The sequence below is a fragment of the Mesoplodon densirostris genome, chromosome 14 (genome assembly GCF_025265405.1).
Source record: "Mesoplodon densirostris isolate mMesDen1 chromosome 14, mMesDen1 primary haplotype, whole genome shotgun sequence".
Lineage (NCBI taxonomy): Eukaryota > Metazoa > Chordata > Mammalia > Artiodactyla > Ziphiidae > Mesoplodon > Mesoplodon densirostris.
Window position 1 is genome coordinate 26,977,004 of NC_082674.1, and position 27,615 is coordinate 27,004,618.

At 39.8% G+C, this 27,615-nt stretch overlaps 1 protein-coding gene across 5 annotated transcripts in view; it reads left to right on the plus strand.

Annotated features, from left to right (window-relative positions):
* The window catches only part of LTBP1 (latent transforming growth factor beta binding protein 1), a 430,385-nt gene that overhangs the window by 319,105 nt on the left and 83,665 nt on the right, over window positions 1-27,615 (plus strand). For all 5 annotated transcript variants that reach the window (XM_060117483.1, XM_060117484.1, XM_060117485.1 and 2 more), the window contains 4 exons: window positions 8,985-9,107; window positions 15,204-15,326; window positions 18,053-18,175; window positions 24,855-24,977. In XM_060117483.1, the coding sequence (XP_059973466.1) occupies window positions 8,985-9,107; window positions 15,204-15,326; window positions 18,053-18,175; window positions 24,855-24,977 (492 nt within the window). The remainder of the gene's footprint in view (window positions 1-8,984; window positions 9,108-15,203; window positions 15,327-18,052; window positions 18,176-24,854; window positions 24,978-27,615) is intronic.

Below are 27,615 nucleotides of genomic sequence, written 5' to 3' on the forward strand. Positions count from 1 at the left end.
TAATTCAAATGTTGGTGCATTTAATGTTGTCCCAGAGGTCTCTGAGACTGTCCTCAGTTCTTTTCATCAATTTTTTTTCTCCTCTGTGGTAGTTATTTCCACTGTTTTATCTTGCAGGTCACTTATCTGTTCTTTTGCCTCAGTTATTCTGCTATTGATTCTTACTAGAGAATTTTTTTTTTTTTTTTTTTTTTTTTTTTTTTTTTTTTGCTGTACGCGGGCCTCTCACCGCTGTGGCCTCTCCCGTTGCGGAGCACAGGCTCCGGACACACAGGCCCCGCGGCCATGGCTCGCGGGCCCAGCCGCTCCGCGGCACGTGGGATCTTCCGGGATCGGGGCACGAACCCGTGTCCCCCGCATCGGCAGGCGAACTCTCAACCACTGCGCCACCAGGGAAGCCCTAGAGAATTTTTAATGTCCTTTTTTGTGCTGTTCATCATTGTTTGTTTGCTCTTTACTTCTTCTGGGTCCTTGTTAGATGTTTCTTGTATTTTCTCCATTCTATTTCCAAGATTTTGGATCATCTTTACTATCATTACTCTGAATTCTTTTTCAGGTAGACTGCCTATTTCCTCTTCATTTGTTTGGTATGATGGGTTTTTACCTTGCTCCTTCATGTGCTGTGTGTTTCTCTGTCTTCTCATTTTGCTTAACTTACTGTGTTTGGCGTCTCCTTTTCGCAGGCTGAAGGTTCGTAGTTCCCCTTGTTTTCGGTGTCTGCCCCCAGTGGGTAGTGTAAGCTTCCTGGTGGAGGGGACTGGTGCCTGTGTTGTGGTGGCTGAGGCTGGATCTTGTCTTTCTTGTGGGCAGGACTGCATCTGGTGGTGTATTTTGGGGTGTCTGTGACCTTATTATGATTTTAGGCAGCCTCTCTGCTAATGGGTGAGGTTGTGTTCCTGTCTTGCTAGTTGTTTGGCATAGGGTGTCCAGCACTGTAGCTTGCTGGTCGTTGAGTGGTGCAGTGTCTTAGTGTTGAGATGGAGATCTCTAGGAGATTTTCGCCATTTGATATTACGTGGAGCCAGGAGGTCTCTGTTGGACCGATGTCCTGAACTCAGCTCTCCCACCTCAGAGGCACAGGCCTGACACCTGGCTGGAGCACCAAGACTCTGTCAGCCACACAGCTCAGAACAAAAGGGAGAGAAAAAGAAAGAAAGAAAGTAAAAAAAATAAATAAAATAAAATAAAGTTATTGAAATAAAATTTTTTTAAATATTAAAAATTAAAAAATTAAAAAGTAATAAGGCTTCCCTGGTGGCACAGTGGTTGAGAATCCGCCTGCCAATGCAAGGGACACAGGTTTGTGGCCTGGTCCGGGAAGATCCCTCATGGTGTGGAGCAACTAAGCCCGTATGCCACAACTACTGAGCCTGCACTCTAGAGCCCGCAAGCCACAACTACTGAAGCCTGTGTGCCTAGAGACCATGCTCCACAACAAGAGAAGCCACCACAATGAGAAGCCCATGTATGACAATGAAGAATAGCCCCCACTCACTGCCACTAGAGAAAAGCCCGCGCGCAGCAACTAAGACCCAACACAGCCAAAAATAAATAAATAAATTTATTTTTTAAAAAATAAAAAATAAAAAGTAATAAAAGAAAAGAAAAAGGAAAGAAAGGAGAGAGCAACCAAACCAAAAAACAAATCCACCAATGATAACAAGAGCTAAAAACTATTCTAAAAAAACAAAGAAACACAGAAACGGACAGACAGAACCCTAGGACAAATGGTAAAAGCAAAGCTGTACAGACAAAATCACACAAGAAGCACACATATACACAGTCACAAAAAGAGAAAAAGGAAATATATATATATATATATATATATATATATATATATACATATTTAAAAAAAGGGAGAGCAACCAAATCAATAAACAAAACAAATAAACAATGATAATAAACTCTAAATACTAAACTAAGATAAACATAAAACCAGAAACAAATTAGATGCAGAAAGCAAACTCCAACTGTAGTTGCTCCCAAAGTTCACCACCTGAATTTTGGGATGATTTATTGTCTCTTCAGGTATTCCAGAGATGCAGGGTACATCAAGTTGATTGTGGAGATTTAATCTGCTGCTCCTGAGGCTGCTGGGAGAGATTTCCCTTTCTCTTCTTTGTTCGAACAGCTCCCGGGGTCCAGCTTTGGATTTGGCCCCGCCTCTGCGTGTAGGTCGCCTGAGGGCTTCTGTTCTTTGCTCAGACAGGATGGGTTAAATGAGTGGCTGATTCGGGGGCTCTGGCTCACTCAGGCCGGGGCGAGGGAGGGGTACGGAATGTGAGGTGAGCCCGCAGCTGCAGAGGCCAGTGTGACATCACAACAGCCTGAGGCGTGCCCTGTGTTCTCCCAAGGAAGTTGTCCCTGGATCACGGGACCCTGGCAGTGGTGGGCTGCACAGGCTTCCAGGAGGGGAGGTGTGGATAGTGACCTGTGCTTGCTCACAGGCTTCTTGGTGACTGCATCAACAGCCTTAGCATTTCATGCCCATCTCTGGTGTGCGCGCTGATAGCCACGGCTTACACCCGTCTCTGAAGCTCATTTAGCTGGTGCTCTTAATCCCCTCTCCTCGCACACCCCGAAACAATGGTCTCTTGCCTCTTAGGTAGTTCCAGACTGTTTACCGGACTCCCTCCTGGCTAGCTGTGGCACATTAGCCCCCTTCAGTCTGTGTTCACACAGCCAACCCCAGTCCTCTCCCTGGGATCTGACCTCAGCTCCCAGACCCCACCCGTCCCAGCTGGGTGAGCAGACAAGGCTCTCTGGCTGGTGAGTGCTGGTCAGCACCGATCCTCTGTGCGGGAATCTCTCCGCTTTGCCCTCTGCACCCCTGTTGCTGCGCTCTCCTCTGTGGCTCCGAAGGTTCCCCCCAGCCTATCCCCTGTCTCCTCCAGTGAAGGGGCTCCCTAGTGTGTGGAAACTTTTCCTCCTTTACAGCTCCCTCCCAGAGGTGCAGGTCCTGTCCCTATTCTTTTGTCTCTGTTTTTTCTTTTTTCTTTTTCCCTGCCCAGTTACGTGGAGAGTTTCTTGCCTTTTGGGAAGTCTGAGGTCTTCTGCCTGTGTTCAGTGGGGTTCTGTAGTAGTTGTTCCACATGTAGTTGTATTTCTGATGTATTTGTGGGAGAAAGGTGATCTCCACATCTTACAACTCCGCCATCTTGAAGGTCTCTCCGCCATGCTTGCTTTTCTGTCAAATACGTTCTCCCATCATCTTTAGTATTTGGTTGGCCAAAAAGTTCGTTTGGGTTTTTCCATAAGATGTTACAGAAAAATATGAATAAACTTTTTGGCCAACCCAATGTAAAGACTATGTGTGAATAGTTGAGGGATAATTGAAGTAATGTTTGTGTGGGGAGTAATCCTGTATTTTCATGTAGCATAGTGATAGAATAAAATGCTTTCTTCCCATATCAAATGGTGCTCACTCACTGAAGTCTCTTGGTCACTAATGAATTACATGAGGTTGAATGGCTTCAGAAAAATGACTGGTTCACTGTGTTGACAGATTCATCTCCTTGGTAGTAAAGGAAGTAATGCAGGTAAACTCTTGCTCTGGACCCTATTCTGACCAAACCCAAGGTGGGTGAAGTCGAAAGGGTCAGTACAGCCACGGGCTGACCTGTGGGAAGGTGGCCACTGAGCACACTTAGAACTTTAGAGGTCTTGCCCACCACAGAGGGGCTTCTGGCAGTCTGGTGTGTTCCCAAGATATTAAGAAGGGAAATTTCAAAAGGGTTCCTGACCCAGATGAATTACCTCTCAAGGCAATGAGAGAATTTGCAGGTGGGATTGCTGGCCAGCTGGGAATCATCTTTGTGAAATTGTGGAGAATGGAAAGTTGCCCAGGACCTGGAGAGAGATTAATGTCCTCATTTCCCCCCAAAGAGGAAAGAAGGTGGAGTTCGGGAACTAATGACCACTGAACTTCATGTTGATCTTGAAAAAGAACTGTAGACTGCAAGATTCCAATGATGAGGTGAAACATTTTTTAAAGGATGTGATGATCATAAAAATCAGCCAGGTTCGTTAAGGACAAATTATGCCTCTGACTGCCTCTTACGACAGGGTTTTTAGAGGAGGAATCAGGAAATCCTATAGGTGTGGAGTATCCAGTTTTCACCAGGCATTTGTGAGAGTCATTCAAGGTATTGTGGATGAGAAGGATTCATTTGGATTGGGTGATAGTACAGTGAGGTGGATTCATAAACTCGTTCACAGTCATCCACAAATTGCTGACCTAGTAAACTCCTGGCAACTTCCTTACTGTGGGAGGTTTAATTAATTCATGAATGGCACATGCCAAATTATGTCCCCAAAGCCCATTGGTAAATTGTTTTTCTTGAATTTGTGACCCATTTTTTTATGGACAGTTTCCCTTTTGAACTCATTATGTATTATGCGTGTAAGAATTTGGGTGATACAACTCTTCTGTAAGACTGTAATCCTAGAATGAGTTTTGAGCTCCAATACAGAAAACAGAGACATAACCATCTCCCTCTGCTGCAGGGGTAAGGGGCTGTGGGTGTTGGGTGGTAGATAGTAGGGTGGGTAGAGACCACCTTGTTTCCCATGACATTGGTCCTCCCAAGGGTTAGAAGTAGGGATTATGGGGGCCTGACTTTCTGTCAGTACCATTCAGGGCCCCACAGGTTTGTACTGTATCCTTGACTGAATTGAAAAACCCTGGAAATGATTGAAAGTTTTTAAAGTAGAGGAATAACATCATTGGTCAGATTTGTATTTTAGAAATACTGCTGTGGCTGCAATTTGGATAATGGATTTGACAGGGTAAAACTTTAAATAGAGGAACAAAAGATTATGCCAGTAACCCAAGTGAGAGAGAATGGTAGTGGTGGGAATGAAGTAAAGTTGGGTGTATCTGAGAGAGATTTGGTAAGTAGAATTTACATGACTTGGTAGTAAATTGAATGTGGGGAAAGAGGGAGAGTAAGCAATCTAGAAGGGATGACTCCCAAGTTTCTGACTTGGGCATCTGAGTGGGTCGTGGTAGCCTATATTGACATGAGAGACAGCATAAAGAGAAGGCAGGAAAAGGATCAGTTTGGGCCCTGAGGACTCAAGAGGTGCCTGTGGGACATCAAGTAGAGATGTCCCAGTAAACTAACAGAATATAACAGTAAAATTAATTTCTAAGATCATAGCTGTGGCAATGAGCAGTTAAGGAGAGAGGTCTGGCTAAAGATACAACACTGAGTTTATTTCATTCCCTTTACATCCACCAAGGGAGACTCCGCTCTAGACACTTTCCTTCTGTATAGAGATTCTTTTTTTTTAATTGAGATATAATTGTGAGATAGCATTATATTTCAGGTGTACAAAATGATTCAATATTTGTATACATTGCAACATGATCACCATAATAAGTCTAGTTAACATCCATCACCATACATGGTTACAAAATTTTTTTTTCTTGTGCTGAAGACTCTTAAGATCCACAGTTGACCCTCTAACAATGAGGGCGTTAGGGGCACCAACCCTCTGTGCAGCTGAAGATCTGCATATAACTTATAGTTGGCCCTCTGCATCCACTGTTTCTCCAAACCACGGATCATGTAGTACTGTAGTATTTACTGTTGAAAAAAATCCATGTGTAAGTGGATGCATACAGTTCAAACCCATGTTCTTCAAGGGCCAACTGTATTCTCTTGGCAACTTTCAAGTACGCAATACAATGTTACTAACTATGGTCACCATGCTGTACATTACATCACCATGACGTTTATTTTACAGCTGGAGGTTTGTACATTTTTAGTGATATTTTACTATATATCATTATCTCCTTCAGAGCATAAGTGCCACTAAGCTCATGTACTTATTCAATTCAAACTGTTCTATCTACAGGATTCTGGTTCCATGCAATTATGACTGTAGTAAGTAAAGAACAAACACATCAGGGTCTCCTAGATATTTCAAAGCATTCTGCTTCATCGTTAATCATGGTAGTAGCCTGGTAAAATAGAAGTTTTATAAGTATCTCCTGAATGGTAATCTGCAATGCCTGTTAATTTACTTTAAGAGAAAATATGGTCTGAGAAATTAATTTTACTGTTATATTCTGCAGTCTTATAAATCATACTCTCTGGTGCATGAAAAATTGAAAAGAGCAATTGATACATTTTTCAACTTGTTAACATTTTCAAAACCAAACCAGATCCTAGACACGACATTTTTGCATTGCTCTTGGAATTTCCATGCCCAGCATCTATGTTCATTCTGACCCATTATTTATTTTGGCTCCAGTGTTTGGCTTCTTTGAAGTAGTTTGCTTTCAATGTTTACAGAAGTGGACTCCCACAACCAAAGAAAGGATGGATAGTGAGTCAGTCTAAAGTGTTATTTTTGTTTGTAATGGAATAGGGTCACTCTACTATAATTAGTGATGTTGTGAAAGCAAGGCAGAACGCCTAGGCAGTGTCAATTACTTGGCTGTTTTCAGTATGCATATGGCATACACACAAGTGCACACACACAAGATCCCCAGTGCCTTATTTTGCTAATACTCTACTTCTGAATTCCATTGTAAGAAAGAAAAAGATAGAGTACAGTTTTAATGAAATGCAGTACAAATGAATGATTGCTGACTTAAAACTAGGTCTCTGTTAATGTGCTCGTGATTCTCTGTTAATACTGAGGTGGAAAGCTATATTGCTTTTGTGGCGAGCATTGTGAAGTGAAATGGATACAATCGAGCCTTTTCCTTTTTATTGTTTGTCTGCCTTATGTATAAAATATATTGATTAAGTTGTAGCCCACTGTGAAATTAAGTATAAATTATGATTCTGTGTATATTTTTTGCACTTCGTGGTTGAAGTTTTTTCTCTTTAAATTTTTGGTTATTTATGCTACATTATATACCTTCTTTCTGCAATATATAGTGGACTTACCCAGGGGCATTCAAATGGGGCACAGAACTCAAATTTTTCTTTTTGAATTAACAATATTCTAGTAGGAGCTTAATGAAAGTTTGTTGAATGAAATCAGTGAACACTTAGATAATGATTATTGATATAAATGCTGTGTTAGCGAATCATAAAAACAAAATCATGCTTTTTCTGTTTAACTGTTTCTATCTCTAGACTTAACTTTGCCTATGACAGAACGTTACAGTTTAAAAGATGGTCTTTGGAGTTAGGCTGACTGAGTTCAAATCTGAGCCATCAGTTTCTAACCATGTGGCCTTGGACAAGCTTTGAACTTCTTTAAATCTCAGTTCCATCCTCTGTGAAAGGTTAGCCCATATGGGTTTTGTTAGCATTAAATGAGAGAATATGTGTAAAGCCTTCAGTGCCTTCATACAGTAAGTGCCTGATAAGGATTAGTTATTATTCCATTGTTTCTATGTGCCACATCTTCTTTATCCATTCATCTGTTGATGGACACTTAGGATGCTTCCATGTCCTGGCTATTGTAAATAGAGCTGCAATGGACATTGTGGTACATGACTCTTTGAATTATGGTTTTCTCAGTGTATTATGCCCAGTAGTGGGATTGCTGGGTTGTATGGTAGTTCTATTTTTAGTTTTTTAAGGAACCTCCATAGTGGCTGTATCAGTTTACATTCCCACCAACAGTGCAAGAGGATTCCCTTTTCTCCACACCCTCTCCAGCATTTATTGTTTGTAGATTTTTTGATGATGGCCATTCTGACTGGTGTGAGGTGATAACCTCATTGTAGTTTTGATTTGCATTTCTCTAATGATTAGTGATGTTGAGCATCCTTTCATGTGTTTGTTGGCAGTCTGTATATATTCTTTGGAGAAATGTCTATTTAGGTCTTCTGCCCATTTTTGGATTGGGTTGTTTGTTTTTTTGATATTGAACTGCATGAGCTGCTTGTAAATAAAAAGAAATGAAATTGAGTTATTTTTAGTGAGGTGGATGGACCTAGAGTCTGTCATACAGAGTGAAGTAAGTCAGAAAGAGAAAAACAAATACCGTATGCTAACACATATATATGGAATCTAAAAAAAAAATGCAAAATTGATAGCTAGTGGGAAGCAGCCGTAGCACAGGGAGATCAGCTCGGTGCTTTGTGACCACCTGGGGGGGAGGGGGATAGGGAGGGTGGGAGGGAGGGAGATGCAAGAGGGAATAGATATGGGGATATATGTATATGTATATGTATAGCTGATTCACTTTGTTATAAAGCGGAAACTAACACACCATTGTAAAGCAATTACACTCCAATAAAGATGTTAAAAAAAAAAGATTAGCTATTATTATTGTATCTGCCTCTTCAGCCTATACCCCACCTTCAAACTACCCAGTAGGCTTATGTTTGTCCCCTAGATTGTGTTTTTTTCTTTAATCACCGATTCAATGCCATCTTAGAATGTTTTGCCAGATTTTTTTTCACCTTTCTGTTAAAACTTTCCCATGGTTTTTCTGGGTCATGAATCATATCTTTTGTTTCGATGAACGCTCACATTCTACTGAAGTTCATCAGTTCCCTAACTAGACCTCCACACATCCGTGGTTCTTTGGAATATTTTATCTTGCAGGGGATGTTGCTCTACATCTATCCTCTCTTCCTCCCTCCCCTCTAAAACAAGCCTTCCATTGAGTTTATTTGTAGAGCATATTTGGTTCCTTTTTTGAGTTGCTTTGCAGAAAGTAAATTAAGCCATGGAACCATCATACACATACCTCATACCAGAGCTTCTCTTCCTCTTAAGGGCTAATTTGAAAGCTTATCTTAAAGAACCTGCCCCTCTTGGGAATTCTCTGGTGGTCCAGTGGTTAGGACTCCACACTGTCACTGCTGAGGGCCTGGGTTCAATCCCTGGTTGGGGAGCTAAAACTCCCAGAAGCCGCATGGTGCGGCCAAAAAAAAGAAAAAGAATCTGCCCCTCTTTAGAAGATCCACTATTTGTTTCTAACCAAATTCAACTTTATTTATGTTTTATTTCTTTTTTCCTCTTTGTCTTTTTTTTTCCCTTTTCCATTATACCCCATTCTTTAAGATGTGGATGAATGCCTGGAACCAGATATCTGCACAAATGGTACTTGCTCCAACCTCGAAGGATCCTACATGTGTTCATGCCACAAGGGCTATACCCCAACTCCAGACCACAAGCACTGTAAAGGTAAATACTGTGATCAGATGTCTCATTTTTATTTGAACTGCACTTAAAAACATATTAGAGTAACTAGCCTTAAAAAAGGGAAATATACTACCTGTCATTTATTTTGATTGAGCTACTTGGAGCACATTTTGGTTGGCATCTTTGAAAGTGATTCCTCATGGTGATTAAATACAGACCCTATCTGTTTACATAGAGAAAAACAGTGTTTTTTTAGAGAACATCTGTAAACCACAGATCTATTTTGTTTTTTCCAGTTATAAAAACAATACATGCAGTTGTACAACTCTGTGAATACACTAAAAACTATTGAATTGTACACTTTAAATAGATGAATTATATGGTGTGTGATTTTTATTTCAATAAAATTGCTATTAAAAAACATGCATTTGCTATATGAAATGTAGCAAACGCAGAAAGTTAAAAAAGACAAAGTAATAATCTTTCAACCTCATTTGTGGATATTTGTGTCTCATGGATATTTTATATCATTATGTTCTGTGTACAGTTTTCTATCTTGCTTTTTATCATTTAGTAGTATATCATGAGCATTTTACATTTCATTAATAACTTTTTTCAAACATTAGTTTTAAAGGCAGTGTAATATCCCAGTGTATTGCTGTGTCACCATTTTCTTGCTGTTCTTCAGGTGTTGAAGAACATATTTTTTCCAGCTTCTGATTATTATGTAAAAATAAAACCTAACAGGCATCTCTTTAAAAAATAAACCTTTGCCTGAATTTTCGGATTACTTCCATATTTATAAAAGTGGAATAATCAGGCACAATGTTCTGTGTTTAACTATTTCAATAGAAGAACACTAATTTCTAATTTTAAAATGTGTGTTTCTTTTACTTCTAAAAGATTTAGTATGTATTTTATGTGCTAATTTCCTAAACACTTATAATTATTAAACACTTATTTCATACATCTGTTAAACATTTATATCTCCTCTTTTGTAAATTTGTTAATATCTTTTCCCATTAATCAAGTTTTTAAGTCAATGTGTATGAACACTTTATATATAGGATATATATATATAAACCTATGTACAGTGTATATATTTAACGTATACCATTTTCTTTAGAATATTAGTGTAATTTGTCCAAGGTTTTTCTAATTTTTTAAATAATTTTTTAAGAAATTTTCATTTTTTCTGTGGTTAAATCTATGGATTGTTTCCCTTCTGCTATCTTCCATCACTTTTATACCTAAAAGCATGTTCTTTCAAAGGGAGAAAGAGGAAATCAGTAAAAAAAAATTTCTTTACTGTTTCAATGAAAGTGAAGGATCTAGGGTAGTGATTAATTTATCACTGTGGTAGGGAAGCAGTAAACAGATACCCTACTACTGACCTGTAAGAATTGAAGCATCTTCCACTGGCAGTAGGGAATTCAGACGTCTGAATCTGGTGCCTTACTCCTTCCATACAGCAGAATACTATCCACTCCCAGGAGAGCATATGAAGTAGGCACATCTCCCTCTTCTCCTGGTCCTTTCCCACATCCGCAGCTTTCCTTCTGACTCCTTAAGCTGGGCACCTCCTCAGAAAAAGTTAAACATGAGAATCACTTGAAAGGTATTATATCTTCCTTACATACAGGACTCATGGTGGCTGAAGGTCTCAGCATTAGAAGCCATTGTTAATCTTTATTTGATTGCTGTATCTGGTTTATTGCCATAACCTGTCATGTTACTTTCTCTTCCCAGTCTGCCTGCTTCTTTTCATCTGCTTATTCATAAAAACCCTTGTAATCGGCCCGCACTTCATATTCCAAATTTGTCACCACTGCTTTCTTCAGTTTGCAGTCTCTGTCCCATCCAACTGATGTCACAACTGCCCTGGGTATATTCTGTGCTTATTTTGACTCAAGTACTCGCTCATGATTATCCTGACCTGCACACCCATCTTCTTCCTCACTACTGACCTGAATCCTGGCTCTTCCAGGGATTCACTGTACAACCTTGGATAAATAATCTCAGGTTTCCTGATATCATGTCATCCCTAAAATTCGAGGATTGGACTCTCTAGAGGGAAAATGCACAGAGTAAATATATGTTGAATGAGTGACTCATTACCACCGTCTTCCTCTTGGCATTGCCATCCCAGATGAGCCTGCTCCTCTCTAGTCAGTCTCCCTACTACCTGAGAATTCACACCATCAATTGATGCCACCCCTAGGAACATTCGTGTTTTCCAGTCTCTGGGGCACTCTGCTGGGCTGCTGTAGAAGCTTCTCTTCATCCTTCCTTTCCTTCCTCTCAAGTGTATCAAGGAACCAACATGTTCCAGGCACTGTGTATGTTACCAAGAGGCTGAAATCTCTCAAAGAACTATTACTCATTGGAAGAGATGCAAACCTGCATCAGATCATTGGAGACAGTAAAGTACTAAGTGATGAAAGTTAAGTCGTCAGTGATGTCATGTGAATGTCATGTGCTCCTGACATTATGTGAGGACCAAAGCACTTTACCTCTGTGCTATTCTTTCCAAAAACCTGTAACCCCAGTCTTAATCATGAGAAAAACATCAGACAAGTCCAAATTGGGGAAATTCTGTGGAATTCTGGCCCATATCCTCAAGGCAATTGACGTTGTCAAAACAAGGAAAGACTGACTGGAGAGATGAGACACCTGCATATAATGTGGCCCCCTGGATTGGATCCCAGAACAGAAAGAGGGAGGACCTGCATGGAGAAACTGGTGAAATCCAAATAAGTCTGTAGTTTAGTTTTATTTTTCTTTTAAAAGGCAGTATGTCATATTCTAGCTGTGATACTCTGAAGCTGTATTAGCTTGGATAAGTTATCTCATTTCGCCAAGCCTTACTTGCTCATCTGCAAGAAGGTAACAGTAATGGCACCTATGAGGGTTGAGGTGAGGGTTGCATGAGATAATATAAGGTAATGAGATATCAGAGATAATACATGGAGGATGAGATATAAGGCAGGAGTAGGCATGACATTTTGTGGTAGATGTTGTTATTCACCGAATAATAGGCATGTACAAAGTTCTGCTGAAGCCAAGAAGTGTGTGACTAATTCTGATTGCATGCTTCTGGGAAGGCTTTGCAGAGGTGTTGCTATTTGAACTTGGTCTTAAAGTATTGAATACAGAGGGGAGAAAACCTTAGCAGGCAGAGGAAACAGCACAGCACTGACTGTGTCTTCACCTCACTCAGTGTACTGACAACTCTTTCCAGGTTGTAAATACATTATCTAGTGTATTAATCCATTACGTATTTGTATCTTTGTATTTCTTTATACATTTTAGTGCTGTATGTACTAAATGTATAAATACCTAGAGATAGTCTCTATTTTAACTCTGAGCAGGACTTATCATAGTAATATATGCAAAAAGTCCCTTAAAGAAATACCTTTTGGGACTTCCCTGGTAGCACAGTGGTTAATAATCTGCTTGCCAATGCAGGCGACACGGGTTCGAGCCCTGGTCCGGGAAGATCCCACATGCCACGGAGCACCTAAGCCCGTGCGCCACAACTACTGAGCCTGCGCTCTAGAGCCTGAGAGTCACAACTACTGAAGCCCACATGCCTAGAGCCAGTGCTCCGCAAAAAGAGAAGCCACCACAATGAGAAGCCCACACACCACAATGAAGAGTAGCCCCTGCTCGCCGCAACTAGAGAAAGCCTGCGTGCAGCAACAAAGACCCAACGCAGCCAAAATAAAAATAAAATAAATAAATTTATTTAAAAAACCAAACAAACAAATACCTTTTGTGAAGAATAATATTTTCTGTTCATCTCTTGGCACAAGAGAGAGAAGACATTTGTCCTGCATGCCTATTTTATTAGAAAGTGTTCTTTTGTCATAGGAATTTTGTCCCTCATCAGAAAAGAAAAAATGCTTTTTAATGTGTAGAATTATGCTGCCTCTGTTCCCGTGTCCTTTTAAAGACCCAAAGATCACCTCATTCAAGATAACAGAGTTGCCTCAAGTTTTTCCAAATATGTGTATCATTACTTATAATGAATTACTTCTGACAGTCTTCCCAACATAAATGAGTAACTTATGTAAGATGTCTGGTGTATCCTGACAGTACTTGGAATAGAGGGTATAGTCTTGCTGCAGACATCTTCACATGGGAATGCTTAATTTGTCATCTTCTTTGAGAAAGTCAAAAAGAGGCCAAAGCATTAAAAATGTTGTCAGACATTACGTGAGATCCAACCAGCTACATGAGCTATTGTTGGTCTTAAATTCTTGAACTGACGTCTCAAGTATTTTATAGAATGTGCTGAAAGAAAACATGGTGTGGGCTCGTCTTTGCTGTCGACCACTTGAAAAGCTAGTAGACTGAGAATGCTGGAAAGGTGTAAAGTCATTCGTAAGACAAAATTCTTATTTAATTTCTCTGTTGGTAGTCAACAGTTGACAGCCAGGAATTATATATAAACAAAAGGGATCAACTTCACAATAAGTGAAACAAAAGTTTCTGGTAAACTCAAGTAATTTCTGCAAGAAATTAAATCAGAAACAAATTTCTGAACTCCAGTTACATTAATAGTCAATGTGAGCTTTTTCAGGAAACATAAACTGACACCTTGCTTGCATGAAGATAAAATTCAAAAGGTTAATGCCTCTCTAGAGGTTAAGAAATGCAACTTTGCTCAGGAAACAGGTAATTGTCAGTGATACTTGAGGGAAAGGACTGTGCAGTTAATTGAGTTCTCCTGGCAAAAACTTGTAGATGCAAGGGGGGAAAGTGATGGAGGAGGGGCGTGGTGGTGGGATGAATTGGGAGATTGGGATTGACATGTATACACTAATATGTATAAAATGGATAACTAATAAGAACCTGCTATATAAAAAAATTTAAGAAAAAAACCTTGTAGATGCATTTTAAGTAACAGGATGTTTTCAGAAGGAAGCACCAGTCAGACATTGATCTTTAGGATGTGATTTCCTTAAAACAAGTTCTGCTCTTTTAAGATCAGGACTCCTCTCTCCCACTCTGAGTACAGGGCTGGTGTGTTTTCATCCATTGTCTCCACTAATTCTCACAGCAAACCTGTAGTGGAGGTGGTGAAGCCCAGTCCTACCATATTTTAATAATCATAAACTCTTACAAACTGACTAGCTCTTCAGCAGAACATTCTGAGGCTGTATCCGCAGAGAGAAGGCAAGACAGCACTATCTAATTAGATCAGACCAACCTGACAGCCAAACAAAAACGTTTAGAAAACACGCGCTGCTTCTACCACAAGTGTTCAAGTTATTGAGGAGGCCAGGCTTTTCTTCATTCGTGTAAATTCATATCCACGACTAGGAAACTTATAAAGAATTATGTTCTTTCTCAGTCAATAGCTCTATGTTTATTCAAGGCATTTGAAAAAAAATCCTCACTCATCACTTTCTCCTTAGACATTCCAACATCTATCATCAAAACATTATCGTGCCTCTTGGCTTTCCTTGTTACTTTGAAAATAAGCTCAGTGTCCTTTAACACAACTGTTTGACCTTATACTTTTCCAGGTTCTTCTAGAATGGTAGAAATGTCTATTTCCTCCCATAACTGCCTCCATTATGGTTTTGTTTTTTAAATTCTTGGGAGAGTTTTAATTCTGCCTATTTTCTGCCTTCTACAGGTCTGCAAACTGCCTCGTAGCCATTATTTTGTGTTGAGGTTCTTTCTTTTTTCAGCTCTAAAATATTTCATATTGTGTTTGTGCTATATCCAAAATATGAGAGAGAAGAGTTGCCAAAGAGCTTGCTGTTGTATTGAAAGCAATTTTACTTCATCATAAATTTATAATCTATTTGTAATTATTTCTTTTCTACAGTTTAGCATACTGAGGTTGATGGTTGGAACACTGGTGGGCTGATTCAAACTAAAATGTAGAGGGCCTCACCTAGGAGAAGTACTATTATTTTTGTGGTAATAACCCCAGAATGCATTGGAAAGGACAGAGCCTTTTTTTCTGCTTATTAAAAATTTTCTATTGTGGGTCATGCCTTAAAAGGCCAGCCTGGAAATGGAAGGCTTTGAGGGCAGTAGCTTGGTTTACAGTCTCAAACTTTAGCTAATGGGGTGTTTAGATATAAGAACTAATGTAAACAATTGTCATTGTGTTTACAGATGTTGACGAATGTCAGCAAGGGAATCTGTGCATAAACGGGCAGTGCAAAAACACCGAGGGCTCCTTCAGGTGTACCTGTGGGCAGGGCTACCAGCTGTCAGCAACAAAAGACCAGTGTGAAGGTAGGAGTATAACACCATGAACTACTGTGATTGCAGTTTAAGGCACGTGCCTAAAACAAAGTGCACTCAGTAAAGTGAGTGGGTTTTGAGAAACTACCTATGTGATTGTTTTATTGTGCCAGAAATCAAGGGACTTACAATTAAGTCAGGAAAGTCAATGAAACAGGATGGGAAAAGTCTAAATTTGAAAACTAAGGTATTAGTGATCAGTGGCTGGGCATTACTATTGGAAAGAAAAATGGTTGCTCTCTGTGTTAATTCCTTACTTGCAGAAAATCAGTTGTATTAAAATCATTTGAAAGTTTCACCTAATAGGATTAACACTTAGAAGAGAACTATGTCAGCCTGGTATTATGTTTTGGAATATTAATGATCTAGTTTTTATATGCATTGAGCTTTTGAAAATTCTTACTTTAAAAAAAAATAATCACTAAACAAGACTTTTCAGGAAGACTGGAATAGCATCCCTCTTATACTCAGGGATAAAGTTTGTGAAATATACCCTGTTCCTACAGGTGATAGTGAGGATTTTGGACCTCACTGGGGTTGACCTTAGACTTAAAAAAAGTATTTTTCTTCATTGAACTTCATACAGAATTACAGATTGGCCCTTCAACAACACATGTTTGAACTGCATGGGTCCATTTATACGCAGATTTTTTTCACTGAATACTTAGTAGAGTACTACACGATCTGTGGTTGGTTGAATCCTCAGATGCAGAACTGCGGAGACAGAAGACCAACTGTCAGGTTAAGTGCAATTTTTGACTGTGTGGTGGTTGGCACCCCTAACCCCCTCATTGTTCAAGGGTCAACTGTACTTCACTTCCCAGCAAGTATATGCTTCCTGAGCTTGAAAATACTATGGTATCACCAGTGACAAGCACAAGTGTCCAGAGTTCCTGAAAAGAAATGTCATTTAAACGTCATTTATTTAAGAATACACACTGTACATGATCAGTTGTTTTATTATAGGGAAACAAATCATATCCATGTCTGTATGTAAACTCTAGATACTTAATAAGTAGAAAGGTCTCCTGAGGTAGTGTTAGAAAAGAGACAACGTATGGTGGTCCTACAAAGGCATCTACCAATACTGTCATAACCTTCTTCAATTATCCCTTTCTAGAACATAGAAAGTCATTACACTACCTAATCTAGAGGTGAAGAACGATCAAACACACACAAGCACACTCATGTACACAGATAAATTAAATAATTTGTTCTAGATTCTAGTCCCTCTCAAAGTTTTTATACTTTATTTAATGAAGCCTGACCTTTACAGTGTGTGTGATAAGAGTAGAGGTCCAGGGCCTCCCTGGTGGCGCAGTGGTTGAGAGTCCGCCTGCCGATGCAGGGGATACGGGTTCGTGCCCCGGTCCGGGAAGATCCCATATGCCGCGGAGCGGCTGGGCCCGTGAGCCATGGCCGCTGGGCCTGCGCGTCCGGAGCCTGTGCTCCGCAACGGGAGAGGCCACAACAGTGAGAGGCCCACATAGCACAAAAAGGAAAAAAAAAAAAAAAAAAAAGAGTAGAGGTCCACACATAATATAATAAGGCCATCGTGTTCATAGTCCTGCCTTTTGAAGGGCCAGTGATGTCACTCCTAGAGATAAGTCAGACACAGGAGAATCACCCACCAGGTTAGAAATTGGGGCAAACCAATTTTAGTTGCTAAATGCCAGGATAATCAGAGTGATGCTATAAGCAGAGTAGGATAGAGCAGTGGTGTAGGGTCCCTGTGGTGTTAAGTCTTGCAGCATCACATTGCCAGAAGTAACACATACGCAAAATGTGATGAATAAAGTTTATCAGCAAACAACATGAAATAAGTGCCTGCTGATTGTTGAAACACTAGGTCATCTAAGGAGTAAAAAAGATGTGGTAGACATAAGCCCTGCCTTAGGAAAGTCAGAATCTAATGGTGAAAGTAAATGATGGAATACATGCAATATATTATCATGCCTTCTATGTGTGGATATGACGCAGGCACGTGTGTGAGCCTGAGCTCAGGACTGCGGTTACAAAACAAATAATCTCTAAGCAGAGGCTGTGTGTGTCAAGCAAGAGAGATTCAGAGGCAATGTAGGTATCAAATGGGCTGAGAGCCCATTTGAAGGACCATTAGATTTGCCCAGAAAATCATTGAGAGAGAGAGAAGGTGGAAGCCTGATTGCTAGGGGTCTAAAGGGTAAATTACTGAAAATGAATTGAAGACATTCACGCCATGACACTTTTCAATCAGGGGGGTCAGCAAACTTCTCCTGTAAAGGGCCAGATAGTATATGAATGTGTGGTGCTATTTTCCAATAAAACTTTATTTATAATAATAGGCAGTGGTGGGCTGTAGCTTGCTGACCCCTGCTTTAGACTATCACAGGCCTTAGTGCTTTTAAACTCAGAGTGTTCAACTTGAACCTATAGAAGGAATTCCGAGAAGCTTCGTTGTGACTCCCAGATTACAGCCAAGTATTTGCCCCTTATCAGTGACCAGTGGAATTAATATGTACAGATTTTTAGCTCATTGCTTAAAATTTTAAGGTCATCTGGTTTTCCCTACAGGGATATTAATGAGTGACCTTCTACTAGAGGTCAGTTTGAATCACATAATGAAAATTCTAAATTAATTAGAAACCAGATAGTTTATAGACCTCCTTTACATGAATGATTAAAAACTCACTTTTAAAGCACCACTTCTAAGTTTCTTTTTACTCTCTTGCTCATAGATATTAATGAATGCCAGCACCGTCATCTCTGCAGTAATGGGCAGTGCAGGAACACGGAGGGCTCCTTCCGCTGTGTTTGTGACCAGGGTTACAGAGCGTCCGCCCTTGGAGACCATTGTGAAGGTGAGAATTGCTCTTGATTGCAGAATCATAAAATGTGAGAATCAGGATCAGGGAAATCTGGACATCATCCTGGCCTCTGTCCTTGACCCTATACTTTTGACTTCACAGTTGAGGACACTAGGTCCCTGCAAGATATTTTCCCCATGGTCACACAAATAGTGCCAAGAAGTGCATAGAATCAAGGTTTTCCTTACACTACTCAGAGCAGTTATGCCAGAAGAACTATGCCAGCTAAATGAATAAAGAATCAGTTTAACTTTTCTCAGCTGTGGACGGTTTATCCTGGATGTATAGTTCTGTATAGCATCCATTGGGGTGCAGGACCAGTGGTACCAACGATCCAAGTAAGTAAAGACAAGTTAATTTTCCAGATAAATGTAAAGTTTTTAAAGCCAGACTTCAATTCAGTTTTGAGCTTTTCACATAAAATATTTCTTCAAGATAACCCATGTGTACGGCATTGTGAGTTGTTCACCACTTTCCCTACTTGCCTTGGCTCAGAACCCCTTTGGGTGGTCAGGGCTGCTGAAACTGCCTGTCACCAGCCTGTCACTTGTGAATTCTCTGTGTTCACTGTGTGTTTTTCCCACTCATCTGCTGATTTGCTGCATTTAGACCCTGTCAGTTATGAAAGCAGAAATGTGAACATGGCAGGGTTTGCCTCACATGGTGAGGTGGTGTCTGCTTGAGGGTCTGAACCCCACCTTTTTTTTTTTTTTTTTTTTTTTTTGTGGTATGCGGGCCTCTCACTGTTGTGGTCTCTCCCGTTGTGGAGCACAGGCTCCGGACGCACAGGCTCAGCGGCCATGGCCCACGGGCCCAGCCGCCCCGCGGCATGCGGGATCCTCCCGGACCGGGGCACGAACCCGTGTTCACTGCATCGGCAGGCGGACTCTCAACCACTGCGCCACCAGGGAAGCCCTGAACCCCACCTTTGATAGAAGAGAATGAGTTTTTCAGTGACTGGTTTTGTGGCACATACTTCAGTGGCCCCAGGTACTTTTGGACTTTTCAGTCCCATTGGTTGGGAAAGATCAACTGTATTGTATCCTTCTCTTCTGACCAGAGAACTTGGCTCAAACAGTCACAACCTGTCTGGAGGGCAATTGGTACCGTTTCAGAGGTGTTAAAATGTACATTATTGTTGAATCAGTGGGTCATCTTCTAGGATTTTATCCTAAGGTAATAATGTTTTTCAAAGGGTTAATACATCCAGTGAAAAGTTGTAATCAACATACCTATTGAAAAAATAGGCAAATGATCAAGTGATAAGTCATAATAACAATAATAATTGGTTGTCTGAAAACTGTGGATGGGGAACTCTACAATATATGGGTAAATGTTGATGATTCAACATAGTGGCAATGCAAGATGGAAGAGGCAGTCGTGTTTCTGGGAGCCAGTCATGGAAGAATCTATTCTAGAAGTAAGTAGGTGGTAGGGTACATGCTAAGGCACTGAAAACCTACACTGACCACCAGTATGTTTTTTGCCCTAATTCCTGGCCTAGCCAAGAGGATAACCAGGCCACTGACTAAGTCTTGGGTAATGGGTGCTTATTATAGGACATGTTCCTCTATTTTGGCTGTTTTAATATGTAACCATTTCACCAGAAGTCCAATATTTTTATTCTAAAACCATCCATTTCATGACAAGCCAAATAAAAACTTTTCCCCAGCTTGCTTGTCATTAATATATATGTTCCATAAGAAAGCTTCTTTTTAAGTATATAATCAGACTCTTTTCAAGTCAGGGCTAATTTCCCTAGTGTCTTAGGTTATAAATAGGACTGGAGTCCCAGTCAATTAATCCAGAGCTCCCTTTGAAACGATATTAGCACTTCAGCCTGCTAATTCCCAACTAGCACTGTTTCTGACCCTTCCCAGTCTTATGCAGCTGTAATTAACTGAGCTGTGACAGCTCACATACCTTTCACAGCTGTGGGAGGAAGAGCCATCTTTCTTGTTGGCATTTCTATTTACATGTGTAATTTTCCTCTTCTAACTCTGGCAGAGACTTGTTTTCTTACAGCATTATCCTGCAGTCCTGCTGGCCTTCTTGTGGCGTCAGAATCCCAAGCATTGTGCTAATTTCTGTGGGCAACGTATGCCGGCACACTCAGTAGCCACTCAGTCTGTGATTCTAGGTGGCCTCAGTTGTCCTGGTTATTAGAGGTGTTGGCATCTCAGCCTTCAAAGGCTCTGCCTCTGACTTGTTTTCCCTCCAGGCACAGTCTCTGCTTCCATGCCTACCTTGGCACCTTCCCCAGCCCCTTGCTGTGGTTGCTCCATGCTAGTCCCTTGCAAAGCCTGAGAAGAAGATTCATGATTTACTCTGTCTTCCTATGGCCCTTCTCTGTTGGTCATTTCTTTGCAGACCAAATCGAAAAAGGGAAGAAGTGCTAGTATTTCTTACCTTCTGACATTTCTTTCCAAGTCAGAGTCATCCATTTATTCATTTATGCATTCATTCAACAAAAATTTGAGTGTCAAGGATGTGGCAGGCACTGTTCTAGGTACAGGATATACAGCAATAAACCAAACAGACAAAAAGTCCTGCCCTCGTGGAGCTTACATTTTAGTGAGGGAGATAACAATAAAAATGATAAATAAATAAACTATATAGTTTGTTAAATGGCAGTAAGTGTTAAGGGGAAAATTAAAGTGGGGTACATGGGGGTTGGGTTGCTGAGGGAGGGAGGGAGAGTGATGGTCTTAAATAAGTAGGCAAGCAGAGGTTAGCCTGAGATGATGACATTTGATTATTTCTGGGGGAGTGTTCCATGAAAAGGCTTTGTGGAGGAGATTAGGAGCTTGACTTGGGCATTTTCAGTTTGTGTTGCCTACAGTGGGTATCCAAATGAAGATATCTGAAAGGCAATTGGACCTATGTGTTTGGAATTCAGGGGTGAGTTCTGAGCTGGGATTCATCAGCATGTAGACAGTGTTTAAAGCCATGAAGTTGGATGGGATCACCAAGGGAGTGAATGTAGCTAGAAGAGAGAAGCTGTCCAAAGACTGAGTCCTTGTCCCTCATTTATTTAGAAGTGAGGAGGTGATAAGGAACAAGCAGAGGGGATTGAGAAAAAGTGGCAAGTGAAGGAGCAAAACCAGAATCCAAGAGAAGAGAACATTTCAAAGAGGGCGTGATGAGCTTGTGTCAAACATTGCTGCTAGGCAACATGAAGACCAAAAGTTGACCATGGCATCTAGCCAGGTGGAGGTCCTTGGTGACTGCCAAAGCAGTCTCAGTGGAGAGGTGACCACGACTGACTGTTGCTATCCTTAAAGCCTGATGGCCAGCTCCTAGAAGAAATTCCTCTTTCATATCACCCTAGTCGGTGGTGTCAGACAATCCCACACTGGGCTCTCTTAATATTCCACCTACTCTTTTTTTTGCTTTTGAAGACAGCTATCTTGCAAAATTTTTAAACTAAACCAGACTCTAACATAATGCACTGAGTTTTAAAATCTGTACAATTATTTATAAACATTTTTAAAATGCTTCCTTTTACTCTCATATGCATTATTTCTCTTAGATTTTGGAAAGTGAATGAAAATTATTTTAGGATAGGGTGAACAAAGCTGACACATTTCCATTATGCTGAGGCACATATATTGGTAGTAGAGTGTTGTTCCTGAAATTCATATCCACAGGATTCTACTTGCTCTATTTTGAATTGAGATTTTTCACATAATGCTAATGATCAAATGTGCCTTTTCTTATTTTGTTGTCTCAATTTCCGAAAGAGCAAAGAAAGAAAGGTAGATCTAAAAATGGACCTCCAACTCAACACCTGTTAGAATGGCTGTGGAGCTATTAGAATAAATATGGAACAGTTGGAACTCTCTTACCTTGCTGGTGGGAATGTAAAATGATACAGCCACAGTAGAAACTTCAAAAGTGAATCCTACTATGTGACCCAGCCATTCTATTCCTAGGAATTTACTCAAGGAACATGAAAGCCTATATTCACACAAAGACTTACACATGAATGTTTATCAAAACTTCATTCATAATAGCAAAACTGTAAACAGTCCAAATACTCATCATAGGTGAGGGGTAGGCAAATCGTGGTACATTCATACAATAGAACACTCCTCAGCAATAATGAGGAGAGAGCTGTTGATACACATGACAACTCAAAAACACTGTGCTGAGCAGAAGAAGCCAAACAGAACAGGGGAACAAGTAACCTTTTGGGGCAATGGAAATGCCTATACCTTTTTGGTAATGATTGGTCCAGGTTATTCCTTTAGTACATGTTTTATGGCAAAGATCCATAAACAGTAGACTAGAATATCCCCATTTGGTTCAACCACTTCAAAATCATGAAATAAGCAGAGAGTTGGGGCTTAAGAATTATTTTCACAGAATTTATATCTAAAAACCTTTTCTCAATTAAATTTGGTTCCACTTTTAGGAATCTTGATCTACCAAAGGTCAGTTAATCAGTGAATAAAACCTTTGTTGGCGGGCTTCCCTGGTGGCGCAGTGGTTGAGAGTCCGCCTGCCGATGCAGGGGACACGGGTTTGTGCCCCGGTCCGGGAAGATCCCACATGCCGCAGAGCGGCTGGGCCTGCGCATCCGGAGCCTGTGCTCTGCAACGGGAGAGGCCACAGCAGTGAGAGGCCCGCGTACCGCAAAAAAACCCCAAAAAACAAAACTTTGTTGGCATAGTCAAGCTTTGCAGGAGACACTTAGTCCTCCGTGCTGTTACCTTTCTTAATTGTGCATGATGGTTCCTTTACGGATTCTTTCACAGAAATTATAACACCCCAGGCATTAGATTAACAGGAATGGAGATTTTAAGGTCAGACTGGAAAAAGAGACTAAGGAAAATGTCACCAAGCCTTATGTTTGTCACTACAGAATGACATTCTTACAAAGGTGTGTCATTAATTCCTTAAAAAACATTGCATTTGCAATGATGTTAAGAATCCAGCAGTGGATCCTTACAGATATAAATTGATACAGAAATACCTGTGCCTTGATTGTGATGATGGTCACAAGAATGTGTCTACATTTGTCAAAACTCACTGAACTGGACTCTTAGACACATTCGTTTTATGTAAATTATACTTAAGTGAAGTTGGAGAAACACACTAAAGAAGTGATAAATCACTTTAGTTGTGATGGAGTCACAACAGCATTGTTTTACATTTTAGGATCAAGTATTCAGAAACACTTTAAAAATGGGTGAACCTCAATAATTTATTTTGATAGAATGAAATTATAAGGTGCTTCTCTTTTATCTGCCCCATGAATGGTACAGAAGGCAGTTAATTAGTTGCTTGGGTTCTATGAGGAATATTTAATTCCTTGTGCCCACGTTTTCAACCAGACAGCGAGGAGAATAAGGCAGCAACAGTCTCCATATTCACTTCTTCCTGGACCTCCTCATATATTTTAGCAGCAATCATAATTATTAGCAAGAAATGCCATAACATGCCAAATTTCTGAGAAAAGAAATTGTTCTTTAGGTTTCTTCAGTGCTAATAATTTGAATCCTACACATACAACAGAATCAGGGCTCATGGAGTTTGTTAGGAATAATGAGCTGTGACTAGGAGTAAATGAGGTAATAAACAGCCCTAGTGGAAGATCTGCCTCAAGTTCATGCAGCAAGGGGGGGGGTCATTAATTGTCTTACATGCTCACAGTCAAGACCCATTATTGGCTACATAAACCATTTTTAGTTGCATATACGTTATAAGTACATACATTAGAAAAAATCCAGGCAACATTATACCTGTTTGTGATAACTGCTGAGTAAGTGACTTTGGACTTTGTTGACTCCCTTGCCCGCCAAAAACTCTTCTTCCCCCACTGCCACTTTCCACCGTGCTGTCAAGGCCCCGAGTAAGTTCCTTATGTTACACAGGCCACCTTTGACCTCTGTAGTGTCTCTTCTCTAAATTCATGTGACACTGGAAGTTGGTTTTATTCTTTTGACAAATATCTTTTTTTTTTTTTCTTTTTTTTGCGGTACGCGGGCCTCTCACTGTTGTGGCCTCTCCCGTTGCGGAGCACAGGCTCCAGACGCGCAGGCTCAGCGGCCATGGCTCACGGACCCAGCCACTCCACGGCATGTGGGATCTTTCCGGACCGGGGCACGAACCCGTGTCCCCTGCATCGGCAGGCGGACTCTCAACCACTGTGCCACCAGGGAAGCCCGACAGATATCTTTTTTGACAATTCTTATGTTAAATTATTTTAAACTTATAAAGCAACTCAATATTTTTCTTATTAATATAATTTGGGTGTTTTGGTACAATCATTTTTCTTTGGAGGCAGGGAGCATGCCAAGTACTTTAAAAATCTTTCCTGTAATGCATAATACAGGATCTTTTATAAATAGATGCTCAAGATATTCTTATTTGAAGAATAATTTTATTCTCTATCATCACAGAGAATTTAACCAAGTAAATTACTGTTTGTTATAGAATCTTTACTTTCCTCTTTGAATTGATTTTATTTGATGTTAAAACTTGTTTGTTTATTGTGCAAAGCTAAAATCCTTTCAAAATATTTCAAAGGTAAACCGTCATCCATTTAAAATCATGCATTATGAGAGATGTAAAATAGTGTTCATTTATGTGAGTCTGGTGTGTAAACATAAGGAAAATGTTTTTCTAAATACATTTTGTCTTTTAAATTTTGTAAATTGACTTGTAGATATCAACGAGTGCTTGGAGGACAATAGTGTTTGCCAGGGAGGAGACTGCATTAATACTGAAGGGTCCTATGATTGTACTTGTCCAGATGGATTCCAGCTAAATGACAATAAAGGATGTCAAGGTACTTCTCTCTCCATCTTTTAAGTTATAATTTACATTATTGTTCAGTTCTGTGTTGCTTCCTGATGACAGTCTGCGGTTTTACCACTTTATATGTAAGTGAGCTATGCCAATTTGTATTTGTATAATATTTTTCTTGAGTCTACATCAAGTACAGGAAGTTCTCCCTTTCCACTGCACCATGTTAACTGAAACTCATGTGTTTTGGAACTGTGTCCTAGCTTTGTGTGCTTCTGTGGTAACTGCGATCACCTGTACTTTGCTGTTCCTTCCATGGGCCAACCTTGGTACTTGATTCTAAATTATCTTCTAGCTTTTTTATCTCCTTCATGGGTCTATTTAATTTTGTCCCGTAGCTGATAGGTATCTGCTTTTTTTTTTTTTTTTTTCCTGATCCCTGTTTTTATCCAGTATCCAGCTTCTCCTCTCCTCCAGAAACCTCACTAATGTTTTGGTCACAATTATAGAGGACAGGATTTTATGTTTTTTCAAAGTGCTATCATGTTTAATCTCCTAAACAGCAGTCCTCCTCCCCTTATCTGTGGTTTCACCTTCTGCAGTTTGTTACCCACAGTCAGCTGCAGTCAGAAAATATTAGGTGGAAAATTCCAGAAACAATTCACAAGTTTTAAATTGCTCACTGTCCTAAGTAGTGTAATGAAATCTCGTTCCATCCCATTTCATCCCACCCGGAGCGTGAATCATCCCTTTGTCCAACATGTCTCATCTGTTAGTCACTTAGTAGCCATCTCCGTCGTCAGATCCACTGTTGAGGTATCACAGTTCCTGTGTTCCAGTAACTCTTATTTTACCTAATAATAGTTCCAGAGTACAAGGGTAGTGATTCAGCAGTTTGGATATACCAAAAAGAAGCCATAAAGGTGCTTCTTTTTTTAAATGAAGAGGTGAAAGTTCTTGAATTATTAAGGAAAGAAAAAAATCATGTGTTGAGGTTGCTAAGATCTATAGTAAGAATAAAGAGGGAAAAAGAAATTTGTTCTAGCTTTGTTGTCACCCCTCAAACTGCAAAAGTTACGGCCACAGTGCATAAGTCCTTAGTTAAGATGAAAAAGGCATTAAATATGTACAATAAGATAATTGGAAAGAGAGAGAAATTACATTCACATAACTTTTATTACAGTATACTGTTATAATTCTATTTTTAGTTAGTGTTGTTTATTTCTTACTGTGCCTAATTTATCAATTAAACTTTATTATATGTATGTATAAGAAAAAGGTAGTATATATAGGGTTCAGGACCATCCATGGTTTCAGGTATCCACCGGGGTCTTACAATGTATCCCCCGGGGGTATGGGAGGACTGACTGTACAGTGGACGCAAGGTACTAATAAGAACACAGCACCAATCACAGCACAGCTTTAACTGAATACCTACTATGTGCCAGTTGCTGAATTACCTTACTTAATTTATAGAGGATTGAAGAGGCAACTTTTCTTTTATCCATTTTGTACATGAGTAACTGAAGCTCAGAGAAGTTAATTAGCATGTTCCTCACTAATAAGTAATTGAGCTGAGATTTGAACCCAAGATCTTTCCCCACTCTTTTCTCTACATTGCTGTGCCAATTATTGTTACACTTATAGCCAAAGGAAGGAAGACAATGAGATTCAGTGAATTTTTTTTTCCCAGTGTAACACATTGAGTTATTGTTGATGCTGGGGTTAAAAAATCAGATTGTCTAGATCATTTGTTCCATCATTTTTAGCTACACCTAACTGCCCCACAAGTTTTCCTATAATTATTAGTCTTAATAAATCCATGCCTTTTTTCCCATTGAAAACTCACTTACCTGTACTCTTATTTATTTCTAATACTGGATAAATTTTTTCTCATTGTTCCTCCGTCATTATGGAACTCTGTAGTGTATCCCAAAGTACATATAAATAAAAGCTTGTTGGAGTCATTTTTTATCCATTGCTACTGGACATGTATGACTTTTTTGTTCTCAGTTGTCATTAATTCTATCCCTCTCACGTGTCCCAAATCACAGTATTCTTAAAAGGGAATATGGCGTCTATTCTCTTAGTTGTGAATATTATACTCTGTGTATCATTATCTACACTCAGCTTTGTGTCCCTGAGGTACAAAAGACATGGGCCTTTGCCTTACTGATCCCAAGATTTAAATATACTGCAGTGTGTACCTCATTTGATATCATATATTTATTTACCTTCAAGGTGAATTTAAATTTTTCAGTGTTTCCAATACAGAAATTAAATGTGCTTGGATTTAATGTAGTTGAGAAGAAAGGTTTGAATTATAAATTTATGTGACAATATTTCCATTTGGGGTCTTTTACATCTTAATAAAATCTTGATTTATATAAACATGCCAAGAGATAGCCCCCAAACCACCTGAGTCCTGTTTTTGTTACAGACATTTGGACTTAGAAGTAATATTTTTTCTGTTTCCTCTTGTCACAAATTTTTGACCAAATAGAGGTAAAACCAAGTCTTATATAAAGAGACCATGATTTCATATTGCAAATTATATGCACTTCTAGAGTTAAAGTGCATAAAACTCATTTAACCATCTGATTAATTAATTATACTGTCTTCTCTCTGTATATTAAATTTGTGTTTGTGATTTTATAGGAACTCATATATGACTGCTCCAA